General features: G+C 43.7%; 2 protein-coding genes and 1 long non-coding RNA gene across 3 annotated transcripts; 2 read left to right on the top strand and 1 right to left on the bottom strand.

Annotated features, from left to right (window-relative positions):
• The first annotated feature begins 501 nt into the window (after positions 1-501).
• On the top strand, positions 502-5,583 carry LOC125747109 (leucine-rich repeat-containing protein 15-like). Its single transcript, XM_049021876.1, has one exon. It carries the CDS (start codon positions 2,313-2,315, stop codon positions 3,546-3,548), a length of 1,236 nt encoding a protein of 411 aa, XP_048877833.1. The 5' UTR covers positions 502-2,312; the 3' UTR covers positions 3,549-5,583.
• Positions 5,584-7,748: 2,165 nt separating this feature from the next.
• LOC125747114 (uncharacterized) lies at positions 7,749-16,444 on the top strand. The gene is made up of 3 exons (XR_007399174.1): positions 7,749-7,828; positions 8,108-8,184; positions 16,316-16,444. It is a non-coding gene; the product is annotated as an uncharacterized LOC125747114 (long non-coding RNA).
• LOC125747103 (tyrosine-protein kinase SRK3-like) lies at positions 14,263-26,613 on the bottom strand. The gene is made up of 8 exons (XM_049021861.1): positions 25,937-26,613; positions 22,053-22,162; positions 21,388-21,551; positions 20,523-20,691; positions 17,026-17,184; positions 16,355-16,536; positions 15,251-15,404; positions 14,263-15,140 (listed from the first exon to the last, which is right to left on the bottom strand). Exons 1-8 carry the CDS (start codon positions 26,326-26,328, stop codon positions 14,956-14,958), a joined length of 1,515 nt encoding a protein of 504 aa, XP_048877818.1. The 5' UTR covers positions 26,329-26,613; the 3' UTR covers positions 14,263-14,955.
• Between the last annotated feature and the right edge of the window lie 344 nt (positions 26,614-26,957).

The raw sequence follows: 26,957 nt of genomic DNA on the forward strand, positions 1-26,957 counted from the left end.
ATATTATTCTATATTATCTGTGGCAGCTAGAACCACCTGCCAGACGCTGGTATGAGAAGTGTACTGCTTACTACTGTACCGTAGTAAAACGCTCAAACTTTAGCCAGGCCCAGCAGTTTTTAAAAAGAAAAAGGTTTTCCATGGAAATCATCAAGTAACAATGTGTCAATGTGCACATGTGCATTTGTGAGTCAATAATATTCAGCGTGCTGAGGTTAATTCCAAAATGCTGGTATGTATGTGAACGTAATTAGTGTGCAGTTGCACAGTACAGAGACAGCAACATCTGCTTATCACTAAGAGCAGAAGGGTAGGAACTCTGCTAGATCACATGACGGGATGGTGCAGAACTGGAGGACTGCTTTGGAAGATAAGCAGATATCAACGTGAAACTTCATATTAAGCTGTTTACTCTCTCTTTTTCTCCATCTGCTAAAGTGGTCGGCTAACTGCAAGAGACTTAAACTTACAGGTAAGATGAGTCCTTCATTTATTTGATGAGTTTTTATGAATTCCTTCAGAGGAAAAGTTACAAAAGTATGTGTTTCTTTGCCAAAATAAATCTGTGTTTAAATATTCCCAGTAATGTAGGAAGATAATTACTTGTGCAGACATGACACACTTAAAAAATCCATATTAGCATATCTGAAATAATCGAATAGGTTGCTGGTATATAATTGGTACTGTGGATTTCTATTTACTAAATTTACAATTTTCTGCAGGGGGTGGTGCAGTAGTGCAGTGGTTGGCACTGTTACCTCGCACCTCTGGCACTAGGTGTCTCTGCCATGGCTGTGTGTGTGTGGAGTTTGCATGTTCTCCCTGTGTTGTTTTGGGATTTCCTCTAGAAACTGCTCCTCTAGTTTCCCCCAAAGTCCAAAAACGAGGTTAATTGGAGTTGCTGAATTGCTGCTAGGTGTGCATGTATAAGTGAATGGTGTGTGAATGTGCCCTGTAATGGGTTGGTGCCCCATCATGGGTTATTCCCTGCCTTACACCCATAGCCACTATGTTCAACATCACACACATGGTCATGCACCATGGTAATTACTTACTACAGGCAAACTTGCTTCACCAATGAGTTTATCTACACGTCTATGGACTGAGGAAGGAAAGCTCCATACTCATAGAGCAGAGGTTCAAAATGCATAACATTTCAACAGAATTCACGCATCCATCCATCCATTTTTCAAACAACTTATCCCATTGGGTCGCGGGGGGTCCGGAGCCTATCCCGGAAGCAATGGGAACAAGGCAGGGAACAACCCAGGATGGGGGGCCAGCCCATCATAGGGCACATTCACACACCAGTCACTCCCACAAGCACACATACAGGCAATTTAGCAAGTCCAATTAGCCTCAGCAAGTCTTTGGACTGTGGGGGGAAACCGGAGGAAACCCCATGACGACATGGGGAGAACATGCAAAATCTGCACACAAGTGACCCAGGCGGAGACTCGAACCCAGGTTCACCCAAGAACCCAGACGTGTGAGGCAACAGTGGTAACCACTGCACCACCATGCCGCCCCATCAACAGAATTCATTTCTATTTTAATAGTTTTAAATAGGTTTTTTGAATCATTATCTGAACCAGATTGTCAAGGAGATACGAATAACATCAGATTTTGTTCCTTTTAGAAAAACCAAAGAAGGTTTTCCTACCCATTTGTTTGATCATTTGGTTTTATGTTCAAGTGGTGGCCAGTGTTCTCCTCCAAGATAATCTAAGTGATTTTACATAATCACGTGAGAGTTTTGTGCAAAGCACAGGCAGGGATGAAAGTGTCTCTGTCTCAGACACCTCAGTTAGGGGGCGTTCGGCCATCCAGGTGCTGATGTCACTCTAACTAGCAGTGATGTGCAAGGAGATCAGGAGGGAACATGAAGTGCAGTTATTATTGCGGACATGTGAGATGATGAAATTTCATTCACGGTGAAAGATGATTGTTTTGGTATCTAGGTTATTATGCCAACCTCACTGACATGAGAAGTATGATTTCAGTGTACATTCCGATTTCCGGGAGAAAATACTGATGTCTATCGAACAATATATTCAGCTCATGCCATTGTGCCAAGTTTTTCAAACTTTCAGCCTTCTGTTACTCTTGTGTCATCATAAGTCCCAAACTCTTAATTACTGAGTAATTATCGAGACTGAAATGTCATAGTAAAGAAAACAAAAGTAGCCTACTGCAAACTTAACATTTCTTGAAGTAATCAACCCTAAGCTGTTGTTTGATTGCTAGTATATGCTTGGTATTGTCAATTTAAATTTAATAAATACACTTTTATGTTTCTTTTTTAGGCAAATATGAATTATCAAATCTACATTCTCCTTCTGCCTGCGTTGTATGACGTGTGCCTGTGTTGTTCAGCTGGAAAAGAGGCCAATAAAGTTTGCTATAAGGACTCGGTAACCAAAATCCCAGAGACTTTGGACAGCAACATCACTAGTATATCCTTTTTCAAAAGCAAAATATTCACCATTCCGCCAAGAGCTTTTATCAATATGTCTCACATAGAGAATCTGGAATTCCTTTCTACTCCTATCACAACCATCGAGGCAGGTGCATTTGAAGGTTTACATAACTTGAAGGCAATTGAATTTATAAGTACGTCAATAACATCAATTCCAATGGGAGCTTTTCAGGATCTGCCAAGCCTAGAGAAGCTTGTTTTAAAAGACAACAAAATAAAATTTTTGGAAAAAGGACTTTTCGATGGTCTTGAAAAGCTGAAGGAACTGGGCCTGAACATGAATGAAATTGTTTCAATTGATGAAGGAATTTTCGATCAGCTGGATGGCCTACAAGCACTTCATTTGGGCAGGAATACCATCACTTCTGTCTCCAAAGAGATGTTTGAAAAACTGAGTAAATTAGAAATCATCAGACTCTATGACAATCAGCTTAGCATCATTCCAGATGAGATCTTTAGTAATCTAACAAACCTTAAAGAGATTGCTTTACAGGGCAACAAAATCAGTGTTCTACCCCCAAAACTATTTCATAATAAACCTAATTTGAAAAAAATATATTTGGAAGATAATCTATTGACTGAATTGCCTCATGAGATATTTATGAATCTTTCTTCATTGAAAACATTAAGACTTCAAAACAACCAACTAGTAAGTCTTCCACCTTTTCTCTTTGGGATGATGCCAAACATAACGGAGCTTGATCTCAGTGAAAACAACCTCGCTGCCCTTTCAAAAGATGTATTTGGCTCTATTGCAGAATCCAAAAACCTTGACAGACTTAAATTGTCCCGTAATAATTTGAAAAACCTCCCAGAAGGAATATTTGACTCTGTTTCTATCAGTCGAGTTCATCTGGAAAAAAACCCCTGGAACTGTGACTGCAAGTTCATACCTCTCTTCCAATGGATGAAACGAAACAAGTCAAATATATTTAGATTCTCAAGTCTTAAGTGTGCAAGCCCAGAACATTTAAAAGGACAAATTATTGAGTCCCTAAAAGAGGACCAGCTGGTATGTACGTTTACTTTGCCTCCCACGACAACAATCAGCATGTTTAACACCACCTAAAAAACAACACCTTCAGTCAAACTGACAAGCACATTCCCTGCAGCTACAACCTCCATCACTACACAGACAAGTGAATTACCCAGCATACCCACACCCACAATGTCAACCACTGCAACTACGGCAACAACAATGGGAACGATGTACTGTAATCGACAGCCACTATTTTGACAACTATGCCTACAAGTTCAACACTGCTAAGCACTTTGACAAATACCACCAGTCCCCCAGTAACCACCACGGAGAAGCACCCAACAACTGGCCTTCCTTCACCTGTTCTTTTTGTTACAACCCAGAGACAACCTGCACAACTTCAGTCAACGCAGAAGAGCTTTGCTTGTATGGACACATCCTATTCCTATCCATCCTTCTACACAATCAAATAAGATAATCTGCCCAATAATCCTGGCTTTATTTACTTACTCCTTTTACTGGTCCCTTCAATTTTGGGAATTTAAAACTAGCAGAAGCTTACATCAATAGCTGCCTGCTCTGTGTTAATCATCTGAAAGACAACTTGTTATACCTGGACTTATTAACAGTGATTATTACTGATGGGCTGTATATTTGAAATTTGTGCATATGTTGGCACCTTGAGTAAATTTAGTTTTTTACAACCTCTATGACAGTTTTTGCAATACATTTAACAAGTTTCCTAAACGCACCAACACACCTAAAACACACAATTGACAAAACGGTTAACTTCATGCTCAAAATCACACGTTGTACACTAAACCTCAAAACTAATTTTCAAAATACAATAATAAACTACCACAGTACACTATGTCTAGCAAAACACTGCAAACGTGTTTTAAAATCAAATAATTATTGATAACACTAACACATGTTCTCTTCCACCAGAACATTTAGTCAATCACACTGACAAAAAAAAACACTATCATCAGCTGAAATTACAGAAACTGCATTATTTTATGTGTCAGGTCTGCCCTTATATTTGAAGCCTTTCTACATTTTTGTTTTGTTGGGTTAGTAAATGCATGCATTTTGTTTCCTTTGCTGCAGAAATTCAATACAAAAAAATTAATGACCATCTCAGAGTACCTTTATAAAATGTACAGTTTATGTAAAAAAAAAATACAGACACAGACCTGCTGCAGTACAGACTTTTATTTGCATTCTAACTCCTCTCCCTCTACCTTGTCCCACTCCTCTAAATTGTCCTGGTACTCGTCCCTTGTGCAGGCTCTTTCTTTCTTTCTTTTTCTTTTTCTGTTGCTCTATATTGTTCCTTTTCCACATAAGATCAGCCCAAAGAGTCCTCTTTTAGAACATATGATTATGTGATTGGAAAAACCTCAACACCTGATTGTGGTTCCTAGATGGGAATCAGCTGTGATTTATATATTTCCATAACTGCAATAAGTTGTTTCTAATTGGCAATGGAATAAAATACAGGGAATATATTTGTGTTTCAATTCACAATATGAACAGCTGTTCACTTTGACTTTAGCCTATATAAGTTATGTTTAGAGCATGATGTTATCTGTTCTGACATACAGTGTGAAAGCATTTGTAAATTTGACTGTAATATTACATTGTTTTGGTCTTGGTTGAGCTTGTGTGTAAAAGAAGTTCAAGCATTTTAAATTGGTGTTAACTGTATGCATTTTGTATCATAGCAACAAGAAATGTGTTAATTGTATAGCCTATAAAGACGGATGTTGTGCTAATTGTTAAGAGTTTAGGAAACTTGTTAAATGTATTGCAAAAACTGTCATAGCGATTGTAAAAAACTGTAAATGTGTGCTACTGCATGCAAAAATTGTTGTTCTTGGACTTTAATCAATGTGTCAACCTTCTGCATGCATACAGTACAGTATATCTATCTATCCATCCATCCATGGTCATGTACTGTGTATATACAGGTGTCATACTGTGCAACTACTTAACTTAGCCAATGAATGAATGTATGAAATTGTTTTCACAGAAACTTTATTTGCTGCATGTCTGTTTCAAGTACCCAATGAAGAAAAGTCTTACATAGATTTTTAATGTAATAAATGTTTGTCGTAATTTAGCTTATGTGTCTAACTCAAATTGTAGTCCACGATGACATGCGGAGAACATGCAAACTCCACAAACGTAGAACTGGGGATGAAACTCAAACCCTGCTCTAAAGAGGTGTGAGGTGACCATCCTAACCACAACACCTCCCAACAAAATGTTTACTTCATCTTAATTAAAAAAAACTACTCCCTCACCAGCAGATGGCGCTATAGCGCAGTGAAATGGCAGTGCTTCGCGGTCATTCGGTAAGAAAGAACTAGGCTAAATGGAAGCTGCCGACCTTCCACCTGCTTGTTTGCACACGGCAGGAGAGCACCCTGGGTGAAGTCCCAGGTTACCACAGGGCACACAGCACTTAGAGCCAGCAGGTAGCCTAACTAAGGCTGGGGCTGACTTCAAGGGCTGAGTTCAACCATCCAGCTTTCGAGGTTTAAGGAAAATAGCACTAGTCTTAGGAACATAGCACTTACTGTATAAACACGTAAAGTTATATTACACAGTTTGAACTGCAAATGCCACGTGAGGCCTCCTTCTAAACTGTCTAATAATTATTTCTGAAAAAAGTGCTGCATAATCACTTGTGAAATCCCTTCTATTCATTCATTTACTTCAACACCAGACACAGGTCATCAACGTTTTCCACTTATCAGGGTTTTCCTGGACTTTGGGCAGCTTTCCCTTAGCATTCTCTTTGTATTGATCTGCAGTCCCACAGCAGCACAACATGAGCAACTGCAACATTAACCCATATTACATACATTATGGTACATTACAATGTACCACATTTAACAAGAATAATCCTTAACCATAATTACTCCCAGGAAGCTGGATGCTGGCCAATCCTGTGCTGTCACGCACAAATTTGCTCATATCTCAAAAAGTAGAGCAAAAATACAATTCAAAATAATTTTCTGCTAATGCAAAGTACATGGATTAGCTGTGAATGAAAAACAGCACCCCATGAGATCCCAAAGGAGTGATGATTGTCACATTTATATAATGCTGTTGTTCTGGTTTTGTCCTCCCTGTCTGTATGATCCTGGTAGTACCCTTGTACACCCAGTGTTTACACGTCTGGTGGGGGTATTTTCAGGGTCAGTGTCCATCCATCCCTGCCCTTTATGTCTTGTCCCTTGTTGGCCAGCAGGTGTCGCTGCTCACCCTGCTTCCTCCCTCTGTCTTGTAGCCTTAGTCCCTAGTGTGTTTGACTGCTCCCTTTGCTGTTGTAAAACTAAAGGGGCTGATCATGTGGCTCTGGGGTTGAGCCCCTCTGGTCATGAATTTGAGGCCAGTCACACCTTTTAGTTCATTTATATTGGATTTATTTTCCTTAGTGTTGGGCTTCTTTTTCTCTCTGTGTTCCTGTTTTTCAACTTCCTATTCATGCCTGGGTTAACTATGTTCTGCTTGTACTTGTTCCTAGTTTTGTCCGAGTGCTGTTAACCTGTTTTTGTTCTCCATTTCCGTAGCATGTTAATTGATTTTCCACCTGTGTTTTGCTATTCCATAACTTTGCTGATTGTTTCCCTGTGTGGTTGGTATCTTACGTTGCTGTGTGTTAGTTGAATCCTTTGGATAGATATTTCTTGTTAGTTTTCCTGTGTTACTCCCTGCCTGACTTTAGGGTTGGTGACATAGACCACCCAGATTATTTTAACATGTTCTAATGGTTTTTTTCCTAGTTATTCCATCAGTAATGTGAGTGTTAGCTCTAAGCTCTGGGTAGCATTGAAAAAGGATGATCATGGCCTGAAGTTCTCATGTTGATCATCAAATTTAGTAAGTCCCGTGGTGACTAATTCCCTGCGGCCCACATTCTTAGCAAAGTCTGTCATATTAGTGGCTGGAGCAGTAGGAGAGTCCTGTGTGTTCCTAGGGAAATGGTCTGGATAGCTTGCATGCCTGAATGAAGAAGAACCCTGCTTCTGATAGACCTTTGAGGAGGAGGAGTGTGGGTGTGAGCTAGAGTGCTCTGATGCTGGGAAGTCCCCTGCTGTAAGTGCCTTGTCATTGTGGGCAAGACGTCATGGTTGTATTTCGGGCTTAACTCAGGGGTTTCCTGTTCTAGTATTTGGGGTTGTCTCTAAAGGGGGTGGAGTGGGGTGGGGTGGGGTGGAGTGGGGTGGGGTGGAGTGGGGTGGGGTGGGGTGGGGTGGGGTGGAGTGGGGTGGAGTGGGGTGGGGTCGAAGCTGATCTGAGCCTGATGTTCTACGTTTGCCCCTGATCACTGTGCCTGTGGTGAGATGCCATTCCTGGTGCGACGCATATCCTCACATTCTATTCCGGCTGCAGCCTCCAAAACTTCAGCCTCTGCAGTGACAGCAGCAGCTGCTTTTTCAGATTCTAGTGCTCGTAGATCTGCTTCTCGTGTAGCCTTTTCCGAATCTAGATCCTTCATTTCTAGCTCCATTTCTGCGAATGTGACCCCGCAGCTCTAGCTGCTGCAGTGGCGCTGGCTGTGGAACACTTGGAAGATGATGTGCACTTCGAATTGGACACTGATGATGCTTTTTCATCTTTTTCTGTTGTGCAAGTCAAGATGACAACATTGAATTGGAGTGAAACCAGAGAAAGAAAAAATAGATATAAAGGAACGCTATGTGAGCAACAGGTAAGTGTGAACAGTCTAACATTAACATTGTAGATCGCTAGGTATGTAACTGCTAAGTATGAAAATTAACAGTATACAACTGGATGAATATCAAGTAATGTTGCACCGATCTGGCTGTTGTTTAACCTCTCCCATTCTCCCACACTTGTGAACAAGACCTTGAGATACTCAAACTATTCACCCTTTTCCGGTTGAGAACCATTGCCATAGGCTTGTCAGTGCTGTACTAATTCCGGCCGTTTCACACTCAGCCACAAATCGCCCCAGTTCACACTGAAGGTCACAGCCATGAAGCTGTCTGTTTCAAGACCACAAAATATATATAGACTGGTTGGGCAAACTCCCATGAATCCTCGAATATCCCTATGAGGGTAAAAACCCGGTCCAATATTCCACGACCAGGACAGAATCTGCATTGCTCCTCCAGGATCTGAGGTTCAACTAACAGATGGACTCACTACTCCAGTACCCCGACATAGATCCCACTAAAGTTGGAACACATCCTCCAGTCCCTTTTCTAAAAACTTGGGACCACCACCCCAATCAATCCAAAGGCAACCTCCATGCAATGTTAAAGAGGTGTGTTAGCTAAGATAGCCCCTCAACATCATATACCCCCAGGGTCGTACCACTGAAAGGTTTTTTTAATTACTTCAGTGACCTCACTGTCCACCTCTGAGTCTACCCCACTCTACTTCATCCAAGGAAGGGGTTTCAGTGGGATTCAGGCGGTCCCCAAAGCACCCCATTCACCACCCAACTATATCCCTAATTTGAGGTCAACGGCAGACCATTCCTTCTGTTAAACATCATGGGCAAAGCCCTATACCTCCCACCTGAGTCATCTGAGAGTTTGTCATAGATGCACCGATTGTATCAGCCAACTATCGGTATCGGCTGATACAGTAACAATTGGCCATCAATATCTAATAACTACTTGATCAGAAACTAAAGTGTTTCATAGCAAAATAAAATTCCGTTCAGACAGGGCAAAATCAAAAGATTTCACATGGAAAATGATGGCGTTTATCACACTTCGTGATCACCCCTGTTCGGTAGTTGAGACACTGGCTGTCAGCAATTAACAGAATGCTTGAAATGTGTAGCTGAGAGAAGAAACAGGATTCAGGAGAGTTTTTTTTTTTTTTTTAATTTTCCACATGTTGGTAGCAGTTACTGTTTAAACACTACAGTAATTCCATAGCAGATTTTTTCGTTTTGTTATTAATTTAAGTAACAAGTAATTATTGAAGTGTGTAGTGGTAAATGAAAGAAATTAATATCATAACTATATGAGGTATATAGTTATAAATTACAGAACTCTGCAACTGTTGTTGTTTGCCAGAGTTGGTATTCCATCCATCCATCCATTTTCCAAACTGCTTATCCTACTGGGTCGCGGGGGGTCCGGAGCCTATCCCGGAAGCAATGGGCACGAGGCAGGGAACAACCCAGGATGGGGGGCCAGCCCATCGCAGGGCACACTCACACACCAGTCACTCACACATGCACACCTATGGGCAAGTTGCTAGGTCACCATGTTCATGTTCTTATTTATTTTCCATGTAAGGTAAAACAGATAGTAGCGTATTGCCCTTCAAGTTCAGGCTTATGAACTTTCTATAGTGCTCTGTGCTTCTCGGTCACCTTTCTGTGCAAAGTCAGCTGTCCATAGCAGATCAGATCACATCACATCAGGCAATCATCGTGCCAATGGACTAGTTTGTTTTCCTTTCAGTAGTTTTTTTTTAATTGATTATATATATATATATCTTGACGCAGACGTAGAGTCTTCCAAATGGACAATTTCGCTTGTGCAATAATAAAATTTGCCAAACAATATTTAGCCATTCGAGGTTTGGAACATTTACATCCAAAAATAAAAACAGCATCGGTGAGTATGATGCCCAAACCAACGAGCCAGCGACCCAGCAGCCCACTCAGGGGTGCCAGTCGGGCACAATGACAGAAGGTATGGAAAACAGTGTCACGCGCACTATAGAACAAACACTGAGACACAACATTAACATTAAACCGAGACACAAAACTGTTGGTGGGCATTATGCAGTGCAGGATTCAGTTCAGAGTCCCCTGAACGTTTGGGAAGCGGTCGCTTATAGAGGAGCCTCCATGACGGCAAAAACTCCCCTTGACCAGCCAAGTGGGCCTCCACTTCGTATCTGGCCGCCCTTTCAGGTCATGAAAGAAAAAAGACTTAACGGCAGCATGGTACAGGAGTTTCCTCCCTGCCAGGGAGAACCGGATATCCCGCAAGAACCGAAAGGAAAGGATGTGACCAGTCACTGTGATCAACAGCTACCAACGGGGTAACACACAGTTCTGGGAAGGAAGGGCAGGTCGCACCTCGACCCAGAACCCACTGTAAATAGTCCAGAAAGGGTGGGGGAAAAGAACCTTCAAGTGCATGTAAAAGGTGTCCAAGCACTCTCACAGACTGGAACCCCACTTGGGCAGCAAGTGAGGCAGGTGACAAAAAGTGTCCAGACTCAGCATTCAAAACATGTTTAACCCTTGTGACCCCCAACTCCACAAGCATCTTATGAACCGAGTTAGTAAGTTTCAGCCGCGAAGAAAAAAAGGAATTATGAAACAGTGGTTCCTCAAGGCCATAATGGTCATTCTCCATCCGTGCCACCCAGAACAAGCGCCAAGCGTTCAGCACCGAAGCATAAAAACCATGCACACCAATAAGCTGAGGTGCATCTCCAGAAAGTAAAAACAGTTGTTTATCATATCCAAGGCCTCCGCAGCTGCAGAGCAGGGCGAGGGCCACATGCATCCACGGCAGGTGTTAGGTGCTGTAAAGCAGTTTCTGTGCACACTGGAGCCTCATCCCCCTGACCTCGCTCAGCAGATGAACCAGGCCCTGCCCTCCTTCAGACACTGGCAAATGAAGAATCCCCGAAGGGAGCCAGTGGTACCCATTCCAGAAGAAATCAGTATACCCCTTCTGAACCTGATGCAGCAGGTCCATCGGAGGATCCAGCACCATGAGTCGGTGCCACATCATCGAGGCAGCCAAATTATTAATCACCAGCACTCTCCCCCGATATGAGAGCTGGGGCGAAACCCACAGCCAACGCCGTCCAGTAATCCTGTCAACCAATCTGCTCCAATTCTTGTCCATGAAACGCTCAGTTCCCAGGTAGAGACCCAGCAGTCTGATACCATCCTTGCCCCATACACACTGCTGTGGCAGCTGAGGAGGGCCCCGCCCGGGCCATCGGCCCAGCAGGTAAGTGGCGCTTTTGCTCCAGTTGACGCGAGCAGAAGAGGCACGCTGGAAGTCACCAAGAAGTGCTGTAAGCACCTCCATATGTTGGACCTGATAAAAACAGTGACGTCATCTGCATAAGCAGTAAGTGTAACAGTCACTCCTCCTCCAAGGCTGATGCCAGGTACCGGAACTCCCAGGAGACGCCTTCGAAAAGCCTGAAGCAGCGGCTCCACCGCCAGTGAGTACAGCAGCCCAGACAACCCACAGCCCTGCCGTATCCCCCTGGTGACAGGAAAAGGCCTGGTGAGAGAGCCATTAATGTTCAGGAGGCTCCACACATTGGTGTACAAGAGCCTAATATAGGAAACAACCTTAGGACCAAAACCAAAGGCTTGAAGGGTCTTAAACAGAAAGGTGTGGTCCACTCTGTCAAATGCCTTTTCCTGATCTAAAGAGACCAGACCTACATCCAAACCTCGTTCTGACACAAAGGACAAAAGATCTCTTACTAAAAAAAGGTCATCAAAAATTGAACGCCCTGGTACACAGTAAGACTGATCCCAGTGAATGATCGTCGAAACACACGTTTTCAGCCGGTTAGTCAGAGCTTTGGACAAGATCTTATAATCCACACCGAGAAGCGAGACCGGTCGCCAGTTCTTCAAAAGTCCCAAATCCCCCTTCTTGGGCAGCAGCGTTAGAACAGCCCTCCGGCAGCTGGATGGAAGAAGGCCCATATCAACACTTTCTCGAAAAACACAGAACAAGTCTTCACCAATCAGGGGCCATAAACATTTATAAAATTCCGCGGTCAGTCCGTCCAGACCTGGTGCTCTCCCGACTGACAGCTCGTGGACAGCAGCAGTAAGTTCCATCAGTAACAAAGGCTCTTCCAGCACACCTCCATCTGCAACTGAAAGACTCGGTAAGTCTCAAAGAAACTGATCAGCCACTGACTGATCACAGGCCTCAGCACAGAACAGGTTCTCATAAAAGGCTATGGAATGTTGCAAAATCTCGTGCTTGTCAAACGTACTACGCCCATCGGGGAGGATCAAGTGCCGAAAGGTCTTTCTCTCTTCCCTGTGCTTCTCCAATCCAAAGAAATACGCGGTGGGGGCGTCCATATCAGTCTCCTTCGTATAGCGGCCCGGGCCAACGCTCCAGCCCCTCTCTCCACCAGAAGGTCTTTCAACAGGAGTTGGTTCCTTTGAAGGGCCTCAGCATCTCCCACCCTGCCAGGCTCTGCTCCTGTGCACAGCCGCAAGATCTCATCCTCCAGTCTTTTAAACCGGTTCCGTAGTTCAGACTGGAAATATGCAGCATAGTTCTGGCAGAAAAACTTAATTTGCACTTTTCTGACATCCCACCATTGACTGAGGGATTTGAATTGTGATTTTTTTCTCCCTCCACACCACCCAGAAGAAAGAGAAAGATCGTACAAAGTGATGGTCCTGAACTAATTTATTACTAAAACGCCAGTAGCAATGTTGCGAGGAGAAAGCAGTGCAAGAGAAAACAACAGAAACAAAATGATGATCGGAGAGAGGGAAGGGAGCAATGCCACAGCTGAAAAATCTGCCCTTCTCCCGATAGTTTACATAAAACCTGTCCAGCCGAGCAGCAGACACCATGTTACCTTCACACAGGTATACTGTCTGCACTTTGAGAAATGGTCTCTCCACACATCAGTCAGACCATGGTAATCAATAACAGATCGCAGAACAGAAGCTGAAACAGGGTGAGGCTCCTCGCGATTCCTGTCGAGCACGTGCTCCAGAGTAGAATTAAAATCACCAGCCACAACAACGCTCTCCTGTGACAGCGTCTCTAAGAACGTATTTAAATCTGTAAAAAAAGGACACCCGTTCTGAGCCTGCATTTGGTGCATACACATTAATAAACGAGAACAACAGTTCATGCAGGTAAAACTGAACACGCAGGAGCCTCCCAGGAACAACTTCTGTAACCACCGGTCGCAGGACTGGGACCCTCTGTGAGAACAGCAGAGCGACCCCAGCACTGACAGAAGAGCCATGACTAAAAACAACCTGGCCGCCCCAGTCAGCCCGCCACTGAGCCTGGTTCCCCTCATCACTGTGAGTCTCCTGTAAAAATACAACATCTACCTTTTTTACAGCAATATAATCAAAAAACGCAGCTCTTTTAGAAGCATTGCGACACCCGTTAATATTTAGCGAGCCAAAAATCAACGAAGCCATAAAAAAGAGCTAATAAAGGACAAAAAAAAAACATAGAACATAAACCCACTGTACTGCTAGCGGTGGCGTAACACACTCCTAACAGTGCTCATCAGCTTCTTCAATCTGTACCGCTTCTGTTTATCAAGCTCGTCAAAAGTACATTTCCTCATCGCCATCGTACATGAAGCTAAAAACAGTTAGTAGGGACATAGCACTCTATCTTAGGTTTTCTCTGGCCTTTAGTGCTGTCCAGAAAGAAACAGATCTGCTCAAGAGAGTAAACCTTGGTCCTACCTACAGGGGTGCTGGAGTCCATGGAGGCCTGTGAGTCCTCCAAGTCATCAGTCCTCATAATCTTTATCAGAATCCAGTAAGTGCAGGTCCAGCTCAGGTTCGGGATGTTCCGGTGTGGTGTGTCCACAGGTGGGTCAGTGCCAGGCTCAGCAGGTGCGGAGTCACTCACTGCGCTGCCGCCAGCAGGCCCAGCCGCGGCCGGGCCAGGCTCCTCTGTCAGCCCGCTGTCCCGGCCCGGCTCGGGAGCGGGGGGGGGGGGGGGTAGAGACTACGGGCGGGGGGATCTCGTCCTCCCGGTCCCCGCGGTCGGCGTCCAAGTCCGTTACAACAGTATCGGCGCCCCCGCGGCGCTCGGTGTCCCACACCAGACACCGATATATGATATATATACACACACACACACACACACACACACACACACACCCTTCTCTATTATAATGAAGGTACATACTGCCTTGTCTGGCTTTTTTGAAAACTTACATTTATTCAGCTGTCACCTTCATGTGACCAAACTTCCATCCCAAAGTGAATCAGGGTCCTGGAAATGTACGGGGATTCACAACAGTGTTTCAATGCTCACACAAGGCATCAAAATCCTCAGGCCAGCCACTGTACCATATAAAAGCAAAAATTAAACATGATTTGCAAAACGGTCGCAGAGTTTGAAAGCTGTAAAGTGTAAAAATATATATTTTCATCCAAAAACCTTTTTCGCAGCGATGGTCCAGCAAACACAACTGTTGGGCAACCACATTAAATAATGGAGAATCTAGAGGACAGTAATTTGATGCATGAAGTGGCACTTCTGCAGAATGTGTCTTGCCAGTATTTCTGAGAAGGTGTCTGTGAACTGCTGTAACTCTGAGAGCATCAGCATGGTACAAAGAGCCAGGAGAACATCTCCTTCCACACTTGTACCCATAATCCAGCCTGTTTTTCTCACCTGATTGCCCCCAGGCAGCGCTGCAGCATTCTTGAACCTTTATTGAGCCAGTAAGTCCCCGACGGCGCTTATTTCCACTGGATATCCTGCGTTCAGTCCGCTTCAGAGAGGTTTATGTGGTTCAGATTGTAGCTAAGGGCCATGAAACTGGGCCGGTGGTCTGGTTTGGCATCCCAGCAGGATAGCATGATCTTGTAGATGTTGTCAGGGCACCTGGGTGGAGGAGGCATCCTGTAACCTTGGCTGACGAGATTGTACGTCTCGGTGTTGGTAGTACCTACAGGGGGCGTTACAGGACAGGAGAGAGAGTCAGGGCCAGACTTCAGAGATGGGCAGGAGCGCGGCAGCTCCTGGATGAGCTCCTGGACTACGGTGCTCCCTGCTCACCCGGGTAGGGCACTGCGCCATAGGTGAGGATTTCGTACAGGAGAATCCCAAAGGACCAGACGTCGGACTTAATGGAGAAGCGCTGGTGGCTGATGGCCTCGGGAGCAGTCCACTTGTAGGGCATCTTCCTGGTGTTGGAGATGTAAAAGGGCTCCTGGAGGGGGGGGTGGGGGGGATGGTATTCAAAGTTAAACGCTGTGCTCAAGGGTACAGCCACAGCAATGCTAGTATCAAACAGCAGTGCTCCCTAAAGGAGTGGCAGGAACTGAGCCGCAGCCAGGTGCCGCTGCAGAAATGCGATGCCGCAATTCAACCTAATGCAGGCCTCAGACAACAACACTTACCTCACTGCATGCACCTAAAATTAATCACTATAGTTTAAATTATTTCCTAAAATAATTTTTACAATATTCCAGGACCTGTGTAATAATAATGTGATGCAACCACTTTGTTATTAAATGTTTCAGTTGTGTGTAATTTTTCAGTAAGAGTCAAACTTGTTAGGCCTCTGAATGGATTGTAAACTCATCAGGCATTCAGGACCACAGCCTGAAATAGTCATAGTAAACTTTTGTTCTTTGTTGTAATATATCAAGAATCAAGATAACTGATGGTGACAACTATGCAAACACACCATTTCCATGACAAGTCAGATCCTATAGGTACTGAGTGTTGGAATAAAATGATACACTAATGTGTCAAACACAGCGTATGACACTCGTAACACTCATAAAGCGGGATGGTTTCTCTCTGTTCGTCATTGGACTGCCTCAGTCCTGCAGAGGGGAAGTCTGTCCTTTGCTGTGTGCGCAGGGCAGATTGACCTTGAGCCAAGAGGACGTGACATGTTAATTGTAATCTTCAGTTTCACTCTGTGGTATGAGGAAACTCAGTAGTTTGGCTCGAATCCTGTGACATCACATGGTCATAAAGGCACTTTGTGTTTTGAAATTTATCAGCTACGGCACCAACTATAACCCTTAGGCTTGCTTAGCTGTTCTAATCACAGACATCATCCCTGCTAGTGTTTGCTTTCTTTTCTCCTTCCTTTTGTGTTCGATGCAGTTTGATGGATGGGTATTGCATCTCCGTGACGGCGCTGACCTTGACGACTCGAGCCAGGCCAAAGTCAGCCACTTTGCAGGTGTAGTCCTCCCCCACCAGCACGTTGCGTGCGGCCAGGTCCCTGTGGATGCTGTTGTTGGACTCCAGGTAGGACATCCCGTCAGCAACCTGGACCGCCATCTCTATTAAGCAGGGCAGGCTCAAGCTGCGCCCCTCTTCACCTGCACAGTGGATTCTACATTTGAGTAAACGAAGCCACCTCCTTCTTTCAGTTCTCTATAAAGTTCTGAGAATCAGGCACAGAGACCACAATCAGGATTTCTCAGATTACAAATCACATATGGATCTAAGTGTCGTTTAGTCTGACAGGCACAGTCTGTGAAGTTATGCTGGGAACCCAAACCCCAAAACTGAAGAACATGGAACTCTTTAAGTGGGCTATGGGTCCGGGGTGCCAAGGTCATGGGGGCAGGGAGTCTATAGACTCCCAAAAACATCCCAGTACTTTCTATTATTTCTGTCTTATCCTCTGTTGTCATCTGTTCTGTTCTTTTCTGTTATGTTTTGTTATGATCTATTCTCTTCTGATTTTCTTCCATTCCCTTCTATTCCATACAACTCCATGTTCTCAGCTTAAACCTCTTTATCGTTCTGCTTATGAAACGGTATACATCACTCATGGCACTGAAGCAGGCCGCCGGCCCACACACCCCGCAGGAAGTTCTGCAGGTCGCCTTTCTCCATCAGCTCTGTGATGATGTAATATGGCAGCGACATAGAGCAGACCGCCAGGAGGGTGAGCAGATTCCTGTGGTGAAGCTTCTTCAGGATCTGGGTCTCCAAAAGGAAATCCTTTATGTTCAGAGTCTCTGGGAGCGGTGGGGTGGGATATCAGTCAGTCAACCTGAGCTGCAACTATTTACATGTTCTGTAAATGTGCACTTCAGAAAAATGGCACTTTGAGGGCACAGCCCATAGCTTCGTATGTTTGTTAGACACAGTCCAAAATAGTCGTGACAGGGCACCAAAAGACTGGAAAAGTTGTGTAATGCTAAAACAAAACACCCGGTAGAATATCTCACAACTAATTAGTTAATTAGTTAACTGGCAGCAGGTCAGTAAGATGATTGGGTATAAAAGAAGTCTTGGAGAGAGGCAGAGTCACTGTGCAGTGAAGATGGGGAGAGTTTCACTACTCTGTGAAAGACTGTGTGGGCAAATAGTGGAACAAATTAGGAAAAATGTTCCTCAACTTAATATTGCAAAGTATTTGGGAATGTTATCATCTACGGTACATAATATCATTAAAGGATTCAGAGAATCTGGAGAAATATCTGTACCCAAAGGACAAGGCCAATATTGGATAGCTGTGATCTTTGGAGTCTTCAGGCTGCACTGCATTTAAAACAGACATGATTCCATATTGGAAATTACTGCATGGGCTCAGTCACATTTCCGATGAAACTTTAGCATGCAAAGAAGAAAACGTATCTAAACATGCTGACATCTCTGGGCCTGACATCTCTGGGCCTAAGCTCATTTAAGTTGGACTGAGGCAAAATGGGAAACTGTCCTGTGGATTGATGAATCAAAATTCCAAATTTTGTTTTGGGAAATTGTGCGCGTTGCGTCCTTCGGGCTAAAGAGGTGGGGACTCTCCGGCTTGTTATCAGCGGACAGTTCAAAAGCCAGCATCCATGATGGTATGGGGGTGCATTAGTGCCCTTGGCTTGGGTAGCCTGCACATTTGCGAAGGTACCATTAATGCTGAACAATATATACATGTACCGGTTTTGGAGAAACATATGCAGCCATCCTGACAATGTCTTTTTCAGAGAAAGCCTTCTATATTTCAGCAAGACAATGCCTAACTGCATTCTGCGTGTATTACAACAGCATGGTTGCAGTCCAGACGTATCACCCACTGAAAGCATTAGATGTCATGAAACAACAAAGGAGACCCCGAACTGTTGAGCTGTTGAAATCCTATGTCATGCAAGAATGGGACAACCTTTCACTTTCAAAACTGGCCCCAAAAAAATGTTTCCTGAGTGCCGTTAAAAGAAGAGGTGATACAACACAGTGTCACACATGCCCTGTCCCAACTTTTTTGAAATGTGTTGCTGGCATTAAATTCAAATTGATTGTAAATCTGTCATAAAACATTAATATTTCTCAGTTTCAACCTTTGATATGTTGTCTTTGTCCTCTTTCCATGGGTTTATATGACGTGTAAATCATTGCTTATTGTTTTTTATTTACATTTTACACAGCGTCCCAACTTTTTTAGAAAGGGGGTTACTGTATACGCGTATGAGAAAGGGGCAACACCACTTTTGTGATCATTTATTCTGTTTTCTACTTTGTATCTATGAATAGGGCCGGAGTAATGCATAGGCGATGGCCTACGGTGCTGGCAAACGTCAGGGCCCCAGCCTGACAAGGGAAAAATGGTTACACTTGGGCTGAACGACTGAGCCCACCCCCACTTGGCAAATTTTACCAGCAGTACCCCCCCACCCCGGTAGGTTTTCCCTCTTCCTAGCCATGTTAGCCTACGAACCCCATAAATCTGCTCATGCACATAATCCACTGATCAAATCGCAAAATTTTCTGAATAAAATTTAAAATAAAAATAAAAAAAAAACAAACTAAAAATCCAGCACAGGACACAAGGCTGGGGTCGCCCCGGACGAGATGCCAGTCCATCACAAGGTATATGTACAGTAGGGTTGCCAACTTCCCTCAGCTGCCTGGCGTGACTTTTTCATGTTGAAACAAGTCTGCACACTCAATTAAAACGCATATTGCAGTTTTATTACCTTGCAAATTGTCTGTAGGGTTTGCAAACTACCCAAGTTATTTTTTTCATGTAGCTCATTTTAGGTTTATAATAAACTAATATAGATCTGCCAGAAGATTTCTTGCGTGATCGTGAGAGTCAGACATCATGTTATGAGATCAGGGACGGATTATGGGTTGTGTGGGCCCCTGGGCAAAACGTTCGCAAGGGCCCCCACCACCACCAGCACCACCACAACCACCACAATTCAAGGGCCCTTGGCAGCCAAACGCCCTCCCTATAGGGTCGGGGGCCCTTGTAGGCAGAGGACCAAAGAATGTAGGCCCTCCAAAATAGACAAACGAAAATACATTGTTGATAAGCATTGCAAATTGTTTTGGACTAGGGGCCCCACGGGCCCCTGGGCAGCGGCCCCGCTGGCCTGGTCCGTAATCCGTCCCTGTATGAGATGCGTGAGAGCTGGTAACCCTTTTTATGTACACACATAGTCATACACCGTACAAAGAGACAACAATTAGCCTAATTGCATGTTTTTAACACAGCAGGAAATCCACATGACATGGGGAGAACATGCAAACTCCACAACCACAGAGCGGAGGTGGGATTCAGACCTCCTACACTGACAGTTAACAACCTTACCACTGTGCCACCCATAAGCTGAAAGTTCTCATCGTATCACTTTTGGATGCCACCTGCCTAAGCACTGCCCAGCTGAGAAAAGCTGGCCTGCTTCATATGGATATAAGAGTGATAAGGCCTCATGTCTCTGCTGTTGATCTCTGGCATGTAAACTGCATGCTGGACAGTGAGACAGAAAAGCTAGTACTGCAAATGTGTCAAATGCTTCGGAAGCATGTGGTAACAGAAACATGTGTAATCTCCTTCCTCTTCATACAGACTGATAGCTATCACAAGTTTCTAAAACCTTTTAAAGAGAAAAAAGCTACCGAATGCTTAGACACCTGCACTCACGCCTCTTTTATCACGCATGTTAACTAATAACTCTGCGTCACAAAGGTTCAGACCATTGACTGCATCGCAAAGCATAATGTCTTTCTTTCAGAATCATCATGCAGAATATAAGCGGTGCCCTTTTATAAACAGTTTGCAAGATATTCGCAAAAATATGTTACAGCCTTAATTCTTGAATAATATCAAAACATCAAAATGCAATCTGGTGATCTTACAACAAAACATTTTAATTCACAAAAAATATTTTTTAATTCACAATTTTCAGTATCATTCCATTTTCAACAGCTTTTTAAAGCTTTCTATTAGATTTAATGACTTACTCAACAATGCATAGCAAGTATTTGTGTACTATTTAATCTCACAGGTTTTTCAGTTTCTCATCCATGTTGCCGTGCTCAGTATGTTTGGTATGCAAGTATTGCCTATACTTACCATCGCTCTTCAGGATCTTTATAGCCACGCTGACACGACCTTTCCACATGCCCCTGTGAACGTCAGCGAAACAGCCGTTGCCCAGCTTCTCCTGTACGATGAACTCTTCCTTGGGCAGCTCCCACTTATCCACCGTGGTGTGGGACAGGTCTTGGGGTGCGGGACACCGCTTTCATATGGGGGAAACATCCAAACAGTCATATTTTTACCTACATAAATTACATATGGTTGATTACATTCTTTGAATGCTCTTCCATTTGCACTTACTGGTCATTGAATAGTCTTAATAGGTTCTTAAGTTGTTAATAGTTATTGATTAGTTGTTGTGTTGCTGTTAAGAACATAAGAAATTTACAAACGAGAGGAGGCCATTCGGCCCATCAAGCTAGTTTGGGGAGAACTTAACTAATGGCTCAGAGTTGTTAAAATCTTATCTAGCTTTGACTTAACTGTGTTGACTGTGTTAGGTTGGGTAGGAAGACCACAGAGGGTGAGGTTGTGAAACTTATTTCAGTCAAGGAACATGGAGCCACTGTCACCATGGACACCAGACCCATGGGGACTGACACAACCCTCATAGCCAGCCCTGTCAGCACCAGTGGTTGCACTGAAGTCACCCATGACCAGAGGGGTGTCACCTCATGGACACCTATCAACCACTGAGTGTGAAATTTGACACCAACCAACAAAATGAGGACAATTTCAAATTTTACTATACTATACGCTACGCCGTGATACTATACTATACTATATTATTCAGCAGTACAGAGTCACACACACACAAACTGCATGTGCATGGGCTATTTCCAGTTTTCAGGCTTCTGATGAATGGGCTTCTGTTACCATAATTTGCACAACCACTCACCCTGGTGCAGGGTGTGCCAAGCTTGTAGGTGCCAGCTATACAGTTCTCTCTGTAGTGGTCCACAAGGTCCAGGAGGCTCAGGAAGCACCGGCTCGGGTAGATGTAAAACTTGTTCTCTCTTGTCTGGTAGATCCTGAAGTGTTTGATCTTTCCATTGATTTTCACTGTGGGGTGCAGACCCAGGGCAGCAGGAGTATTAAACAAACATGGATAATTCATAAAGTAAGCTGTCATGTTCGAAAAACACCAGCTAGGCATGACAAATGAAAAATATTGGATTGGGTTAAACAAGAGAAATGAAGGGAAAACAAAAGAAGCAAAAGATGCCTCACAGTTCATGGGGTCGTCATGAACCCCATGGCCAGTACTTGAATGAACCCCAAAGTACTTCACTGCAATAGATAAGAATATCCACTGCTACGCCCCAGTCATGTCTTAGCTTTTGTGGTGTTTTGACCTACATCCAATGGAGATCTTTACACCAAAACCTAGGTATTCACAAAGTCAGGCAGTTTCTCTGAGTACTGAGCTCACACATGGGATGAATAGCTGACAGATTCCCTGCATGTGGACTCTTCTAAACAGAGCTCAGATGAAACCCACCTCTAGCACACAACACTGCTCAGCATTACTATTAGGAGATAAACACGGTGAGTGTTGCCCACCTGAGAGAACAAGGTCAATGGCGTCCTTCTCGCTGATCCGCACCATGAAGTTCTCCACGCCTGAAAGATACTTCATAGACTCCAGTCGGCTTAGCTTCCCAAAATACCACCTTGAAAATTAACCAAATCTATCAGGATACATATTTTGGGATACAGTCATAATCTTCTACTGTTTTTTTATATATATATATATATATATATATATATATATATATATATATATATATATATATTATTTTTTTTCAGTAACTGCTCAAGTAATTAAGGTTATGGTCACACAGAGCATATTCCGAGAAGACAGGTAAGATAGTCATGTGCACACATAGCAAGGGCTAATTCTAAAATATTATTATATAGTAAAAGCCAGTGAATCCATGTCCCTCTGACACCCCCAGGGTATCCATGCCCCTCTGACACCCCCAGGGTATCCATGTCCCTCTGACACCCCCAGGGTATCCATGTCCCTCTGACACCCCCAGGGTATCCATGTCCCTCTGACACCCCCCGGGTATCCATGTCCCTCTGACACCCCCAGGGTATCCATGTCCCTCTGACACCCCCAGGGTATCCATGCCCCTCTGATACCCCCAGGGTATCCATGTCCCTCTGACACCCCCAGGGTATCCATGTCCCTCTGACACCCCCCGGGTATCCATGCCCCTCTGACACCCCCAGGGTATCCATGTCCCTCTGACACCCCCAGGGTATCCATGTCCCTCTGACACCCCCAGGGTATCCATGCCCCTCTGATACCCCCAGGGTATCCATGTCCCTCTGACACCCCCAGGGTATCCATGTCCCTCTGACACCCCCAGGGTATCCATGCCCCTCTGCCCCCCCTGGATATAACTCTAGGGGGGTCCTCCCACCAAATGAACTTTTTTAAGGAGCCAGTAACTTCTGTCATGTTCCTTGGAGGTATTTTAATCTTCACTCCAGAGTAGATATTTTTTTCTTGACCTGGAACTACTGGGTAGTACATTTTGCTGATAATAATACCAACATTATTATCATTATTATTATTATTAATATTATCATTATTGTTATTATTAATTAGATCAAGCTGCTGGCCAGATTTAATTATGAATTCTAAACATCACGTGCCGTGAAAAAAAATAATAAAATCTGTCTCCCCTTTTGAACCAATACATGTCATGATTTGTCATGACGGCACAATCGATTCTCCCAATAGCTAACAAATAACTAACAAAACAATTTGCTCATCCTACATGGTTTTGGGGTGGCTTGGGATTTTGTATGAAATTATGTTTGAAGTCTAACCTATGAGCTTTTTGCTCTCCCATGCTTATTTAACATAAAGGTTTCAGTTCCTGTTGTGTGGTGGGAAAGCAACATTACAAAAGTTCCCAGTCAAAAAGCCTCATGAACTCAGAACCAGGAAATAAAGGGGTTGGATGATGAAACAGAAACATCTGGTTTTAGATCATAATAATTTTTTTTGTATGTTGCAGGGCCTTCTATTCAATTCATCTTGGCAATGAGAGATATGAGTCCTGCACAGTGGCCAGAGAGATGTCGAGCCATTCCTCTTGCAGAACAGTGGCCAGGTCACTACGTGATGCAAGTGGAGGACAATGTTTCCTGACTCCTCCAAAACACCCCAAAATGGCTCAATACTATTCAGATCTAGTGACTATGCAGATCATGTGAGATGTTCAACTCCACTTTCATGTTCACCGACCCACTCTGTCACCAGTCTAGCTGTTTTTATCGGTGCATTATCATACTGATACATTGCGCCACCTTCAGGGTACAATGATTAAACCGCTGGGTGAATATGGTCCTACAGAATAGTTTGGTAGTCTTTGGCATTGACATGCCCATCTAGAACAAGTAGTGGTTCTAGGGAATGCCATGATATTGCAGCCCAAATCATCACTGATTCACCCCCTGCTGCACTCTGGGTAAACAACTGTGGGGCTTTCTACACCGTAACTCTCCCGGATGTGGGAAAGACAGTAAAAGTGGATTCAGAGAACAATACATTTCAATTTGTTACACACAAACTCTGCTACAAGCATTTTTGCACTTCTGCCACTTATTTGCACATTTTCCATACATAACTATTATAACCTCCTCTACCTCTATCTCCAAGTATAGTATTTTTTTTGTATACCTTATATTTATTTACTTTGTTTACCACGTGCCGATTTGTTACATGTCTTTCTCTCGTCTGCACTGAAAACAAACTGGAGCCACGTCATCTCGTCTCTCTATGTACCTGTACAGTATATAGCAGAGATGACAATAAAGTTTACTTTGACTTTGTCCATAGCCTAAGACTTGCGCTGCTGACACCACTGAAGCCGACGTCTGGAACTGGCACGAGTGACCAAAGGTTTGAATATAGCAGCCCGACTATGAATATTGACCCTGTGAAGCTCCTGATGAACAGTTTTGGTGGAAACAGGAGAATCGAGGTACACATTTAATTCTGCAGTGAGTTGGGCAGCTGTGGTTTGATGTTTTTTTTTGATAGGATCTGGGTTAGTACCCAGATATCCCTTTCAGTCAGCTTCCTCTTGTGTCCACAGATACTCCCACTGGATGTGGTCCATCCTTTGTGGTGGTATGATGACATCACCCTGGATACCAGGGCTCTCTACATCACAAATCTTGCTGTACTAGTCACAGATGCACCAGTGAGACATGCAGCAACAATTTGTCTTCTTTTGAACTCCCATTATGTTGTGTGGACTGCAGTATTTTTTGTACAGCCGTGCTATTGTTCTGCTGATTCAAGCTTCGCATTCTTCTCTTACTGATGGAATGTGCGAATGGTGAAGACCGTCCATTACACTGCACATGTATAGGTGTGAAACCTCAAACACTATATTGGCCAGTGTTTCAGTTTTATTGTACAACCCCTGTTGGTTAATGAACTTTGGTGGGAAAGGGGCATCTATAACTATAGTCGTGTAGGCGTCGTTTCAAGGTTTATTAGTGTCATTATGTTTGTTTATGAGATGATGAGCTTGGGGAGGAGCGCAACATAAAATACAGGACAAACAATGAAGCATGCAAGGTGTCTTCCATGTATAAAGCAAATAACCCATTAACAAAAGAAAATACGGCTTCTATCCAGTGACACCTTTACTTTTTGGCCTCATTGCTAGCAATGTAGATATTACTTCAATATTTAAATGTAGATATCACTTTGTTATTTAAATGTAGACATCACTTCAGTTTTTAAATGTAGATATTGCTTTAATACTTAAGTGTATATATCACTTGAATATTGCTCTGGGGTGAGAACAAACTTAAAGGTCATGGTGAGGGGATAGTCACCAAGTGGCAAACCTGGAGCTGGGGGTTAAGGGCTTTGCTTAGAGGCCCACAGGCATATGACTCTTCTGTCGAAGCTGAGCTCAAACTGGCAACCTTCTAATCACAGGCACAGAGGCTTAGCCCACTGAGCCACACACCATCCATGCTTGAAGCTTTGAGGGTTATGTATAATTTATTGAATGAGTGCATCCCAGTGTTTAATAATCTGATTGAGTCAAAATCATAGCTTAGGACAAATTTTGGAATTTTGAATTATTTCATATTCTTTCCTCTGTGGAAGTGTTTTAAAAACCAGTCACACGATGGTGCCCAGTATCAAATGGGAGCAGTAAAACAATTCAGTCACATTCTCTATGTGATGCCTGGAATCTCATATTGCCTGTTTGTGAAATTCTTATTGGTGGAGAAACTCTGTAGTTCCTCTATCAGCTTCCAAGCTTTACGATGACTCACAATTACAGTACATGTAATTTATGAAAACATGTTGGATTATATTAATTTCTTTTAAAACATTTTAGAAAAGGGCAGACAGATTAGCAAGACCATCAGAGATGCTTGATCTTTGGGATACTCACGGTTGTGCTTCTAAAGTCTTCTCTCTTGCTAGGTAATTGTACGGGACTATTCCTGTGGCTACAGTTTCCCCATGCCTGCCAATTTTCTCAACAGTCCACCATCCGCCAGAATTGTCGATAATTGTAAAGAGGTCGCCCTCGCAGAAGGACAGTTCCTGCTTTTCCCTGGCTTCGAATGCCCACAGAGCCTTGTAGACGTCTGATTTCTTTGCACACCCGGGACCTGATACAGCAGCATGTGCGGGTCCCTGCTGTGTTTCTGGGACGACACTGTCCTTGCTGTTAACGGCACTATCAGCTCCTCCCCAGTTCTCGACGTTGTCATCCCCATTAGCCTTTGAGGAGCTGAAGCATTCACAGAGGTTCCAGAGGCAGGAGAAGCCAACGGACATGTCCCAAGAGGTGAAGAAGCTTTACCAAAATTGACAAGCGTTTGTCCCCTTATTCAGCAGTTATGGACGCAGGAGCTACAGCACCATGACATGCCAAAAACCAAGCGTCTGTCTTGGGGACAGGAAGGGTGATTCACCAAGCTTCCTCATTTACTTTTATTCATAAGAAATTCTTCATGGTTTCCGTTTTTCATTCTCACTCCTTCACAACATGCAGCTCTGTCCATTTTCATTTTCCAAAGCAGAATCTTTAACAGCTAGAATAAAATTTTTTTCTGGCTGTTAGTCACATTATATGACAACTTATATGCAGAATTTCTGATCAGACTATTTGTGCCATTGTCTTTTTAACTGCATTGTCTTTTGTTTTTGATGCCCTGACAGCCACATTCGTATTTTTGCAGTGATCAGTGGCACCATCTGCTTGCTTTGACTGTTCTCCTCCCCTGGACGTCACTGTGGACGGTACCCCACATGTGATTGTGTTTCCCTAGTCTTGTCATGAACATCTCCACCCCGCTAATGTTGCCCTGTGCTCCCAATCGTGTTATCCCTTTAATAAACCCCGCGTTTACCTCTGATTCCTGGACTCCCATGCGTTCCCACCGTGCTCACCTGCCTTGTGACGC

Source organism: Brienomyrus brachyistius, chromosome 8, assembly GCF_023856365.1.
Source record: "Brienomyrus brachyistius isolate T26 chromosome 8, BBRACH_0.4, whole genome shotgun sequence".
Taxonomy (NCBI): Eukaryota; Metazoa; Chordata; class Actinopteri; order Osteoglossiformes; family Mormyridae; genus Brienomyrus; species Brienomyrus brachyistius.

Coding starts and splice junctions, on each gene's coding strand:
- LOC125747109 (XM_049021876.1), top strand. CDS start 2,313: ATGAATTATCAAATCTACATTCTCCTTCTGCCTGCGTTGTATGACGTG.
- LOC125747103 (XM_049021861.1), bottom strand. CDS start 26,328: ATGTCCGTTGGCTTCTCCTGCCTCTGGAACCTCTGTGAATGCTTCAGC. Junction 22,163..25,936: donor AAGACTTTAGAAGCACAACC/GTGAGTATCCCA, acceptor TTAATTTTCAAG/GTGGTATTTTGGGAAGCTAA. Junction 17,185..20,522: donor AAAGATCCTGAAGAGCGATG/GTAAGTATAGGC, acceptor CACCGCTCCCAG/AGACTCTGAACATAAAGGAT.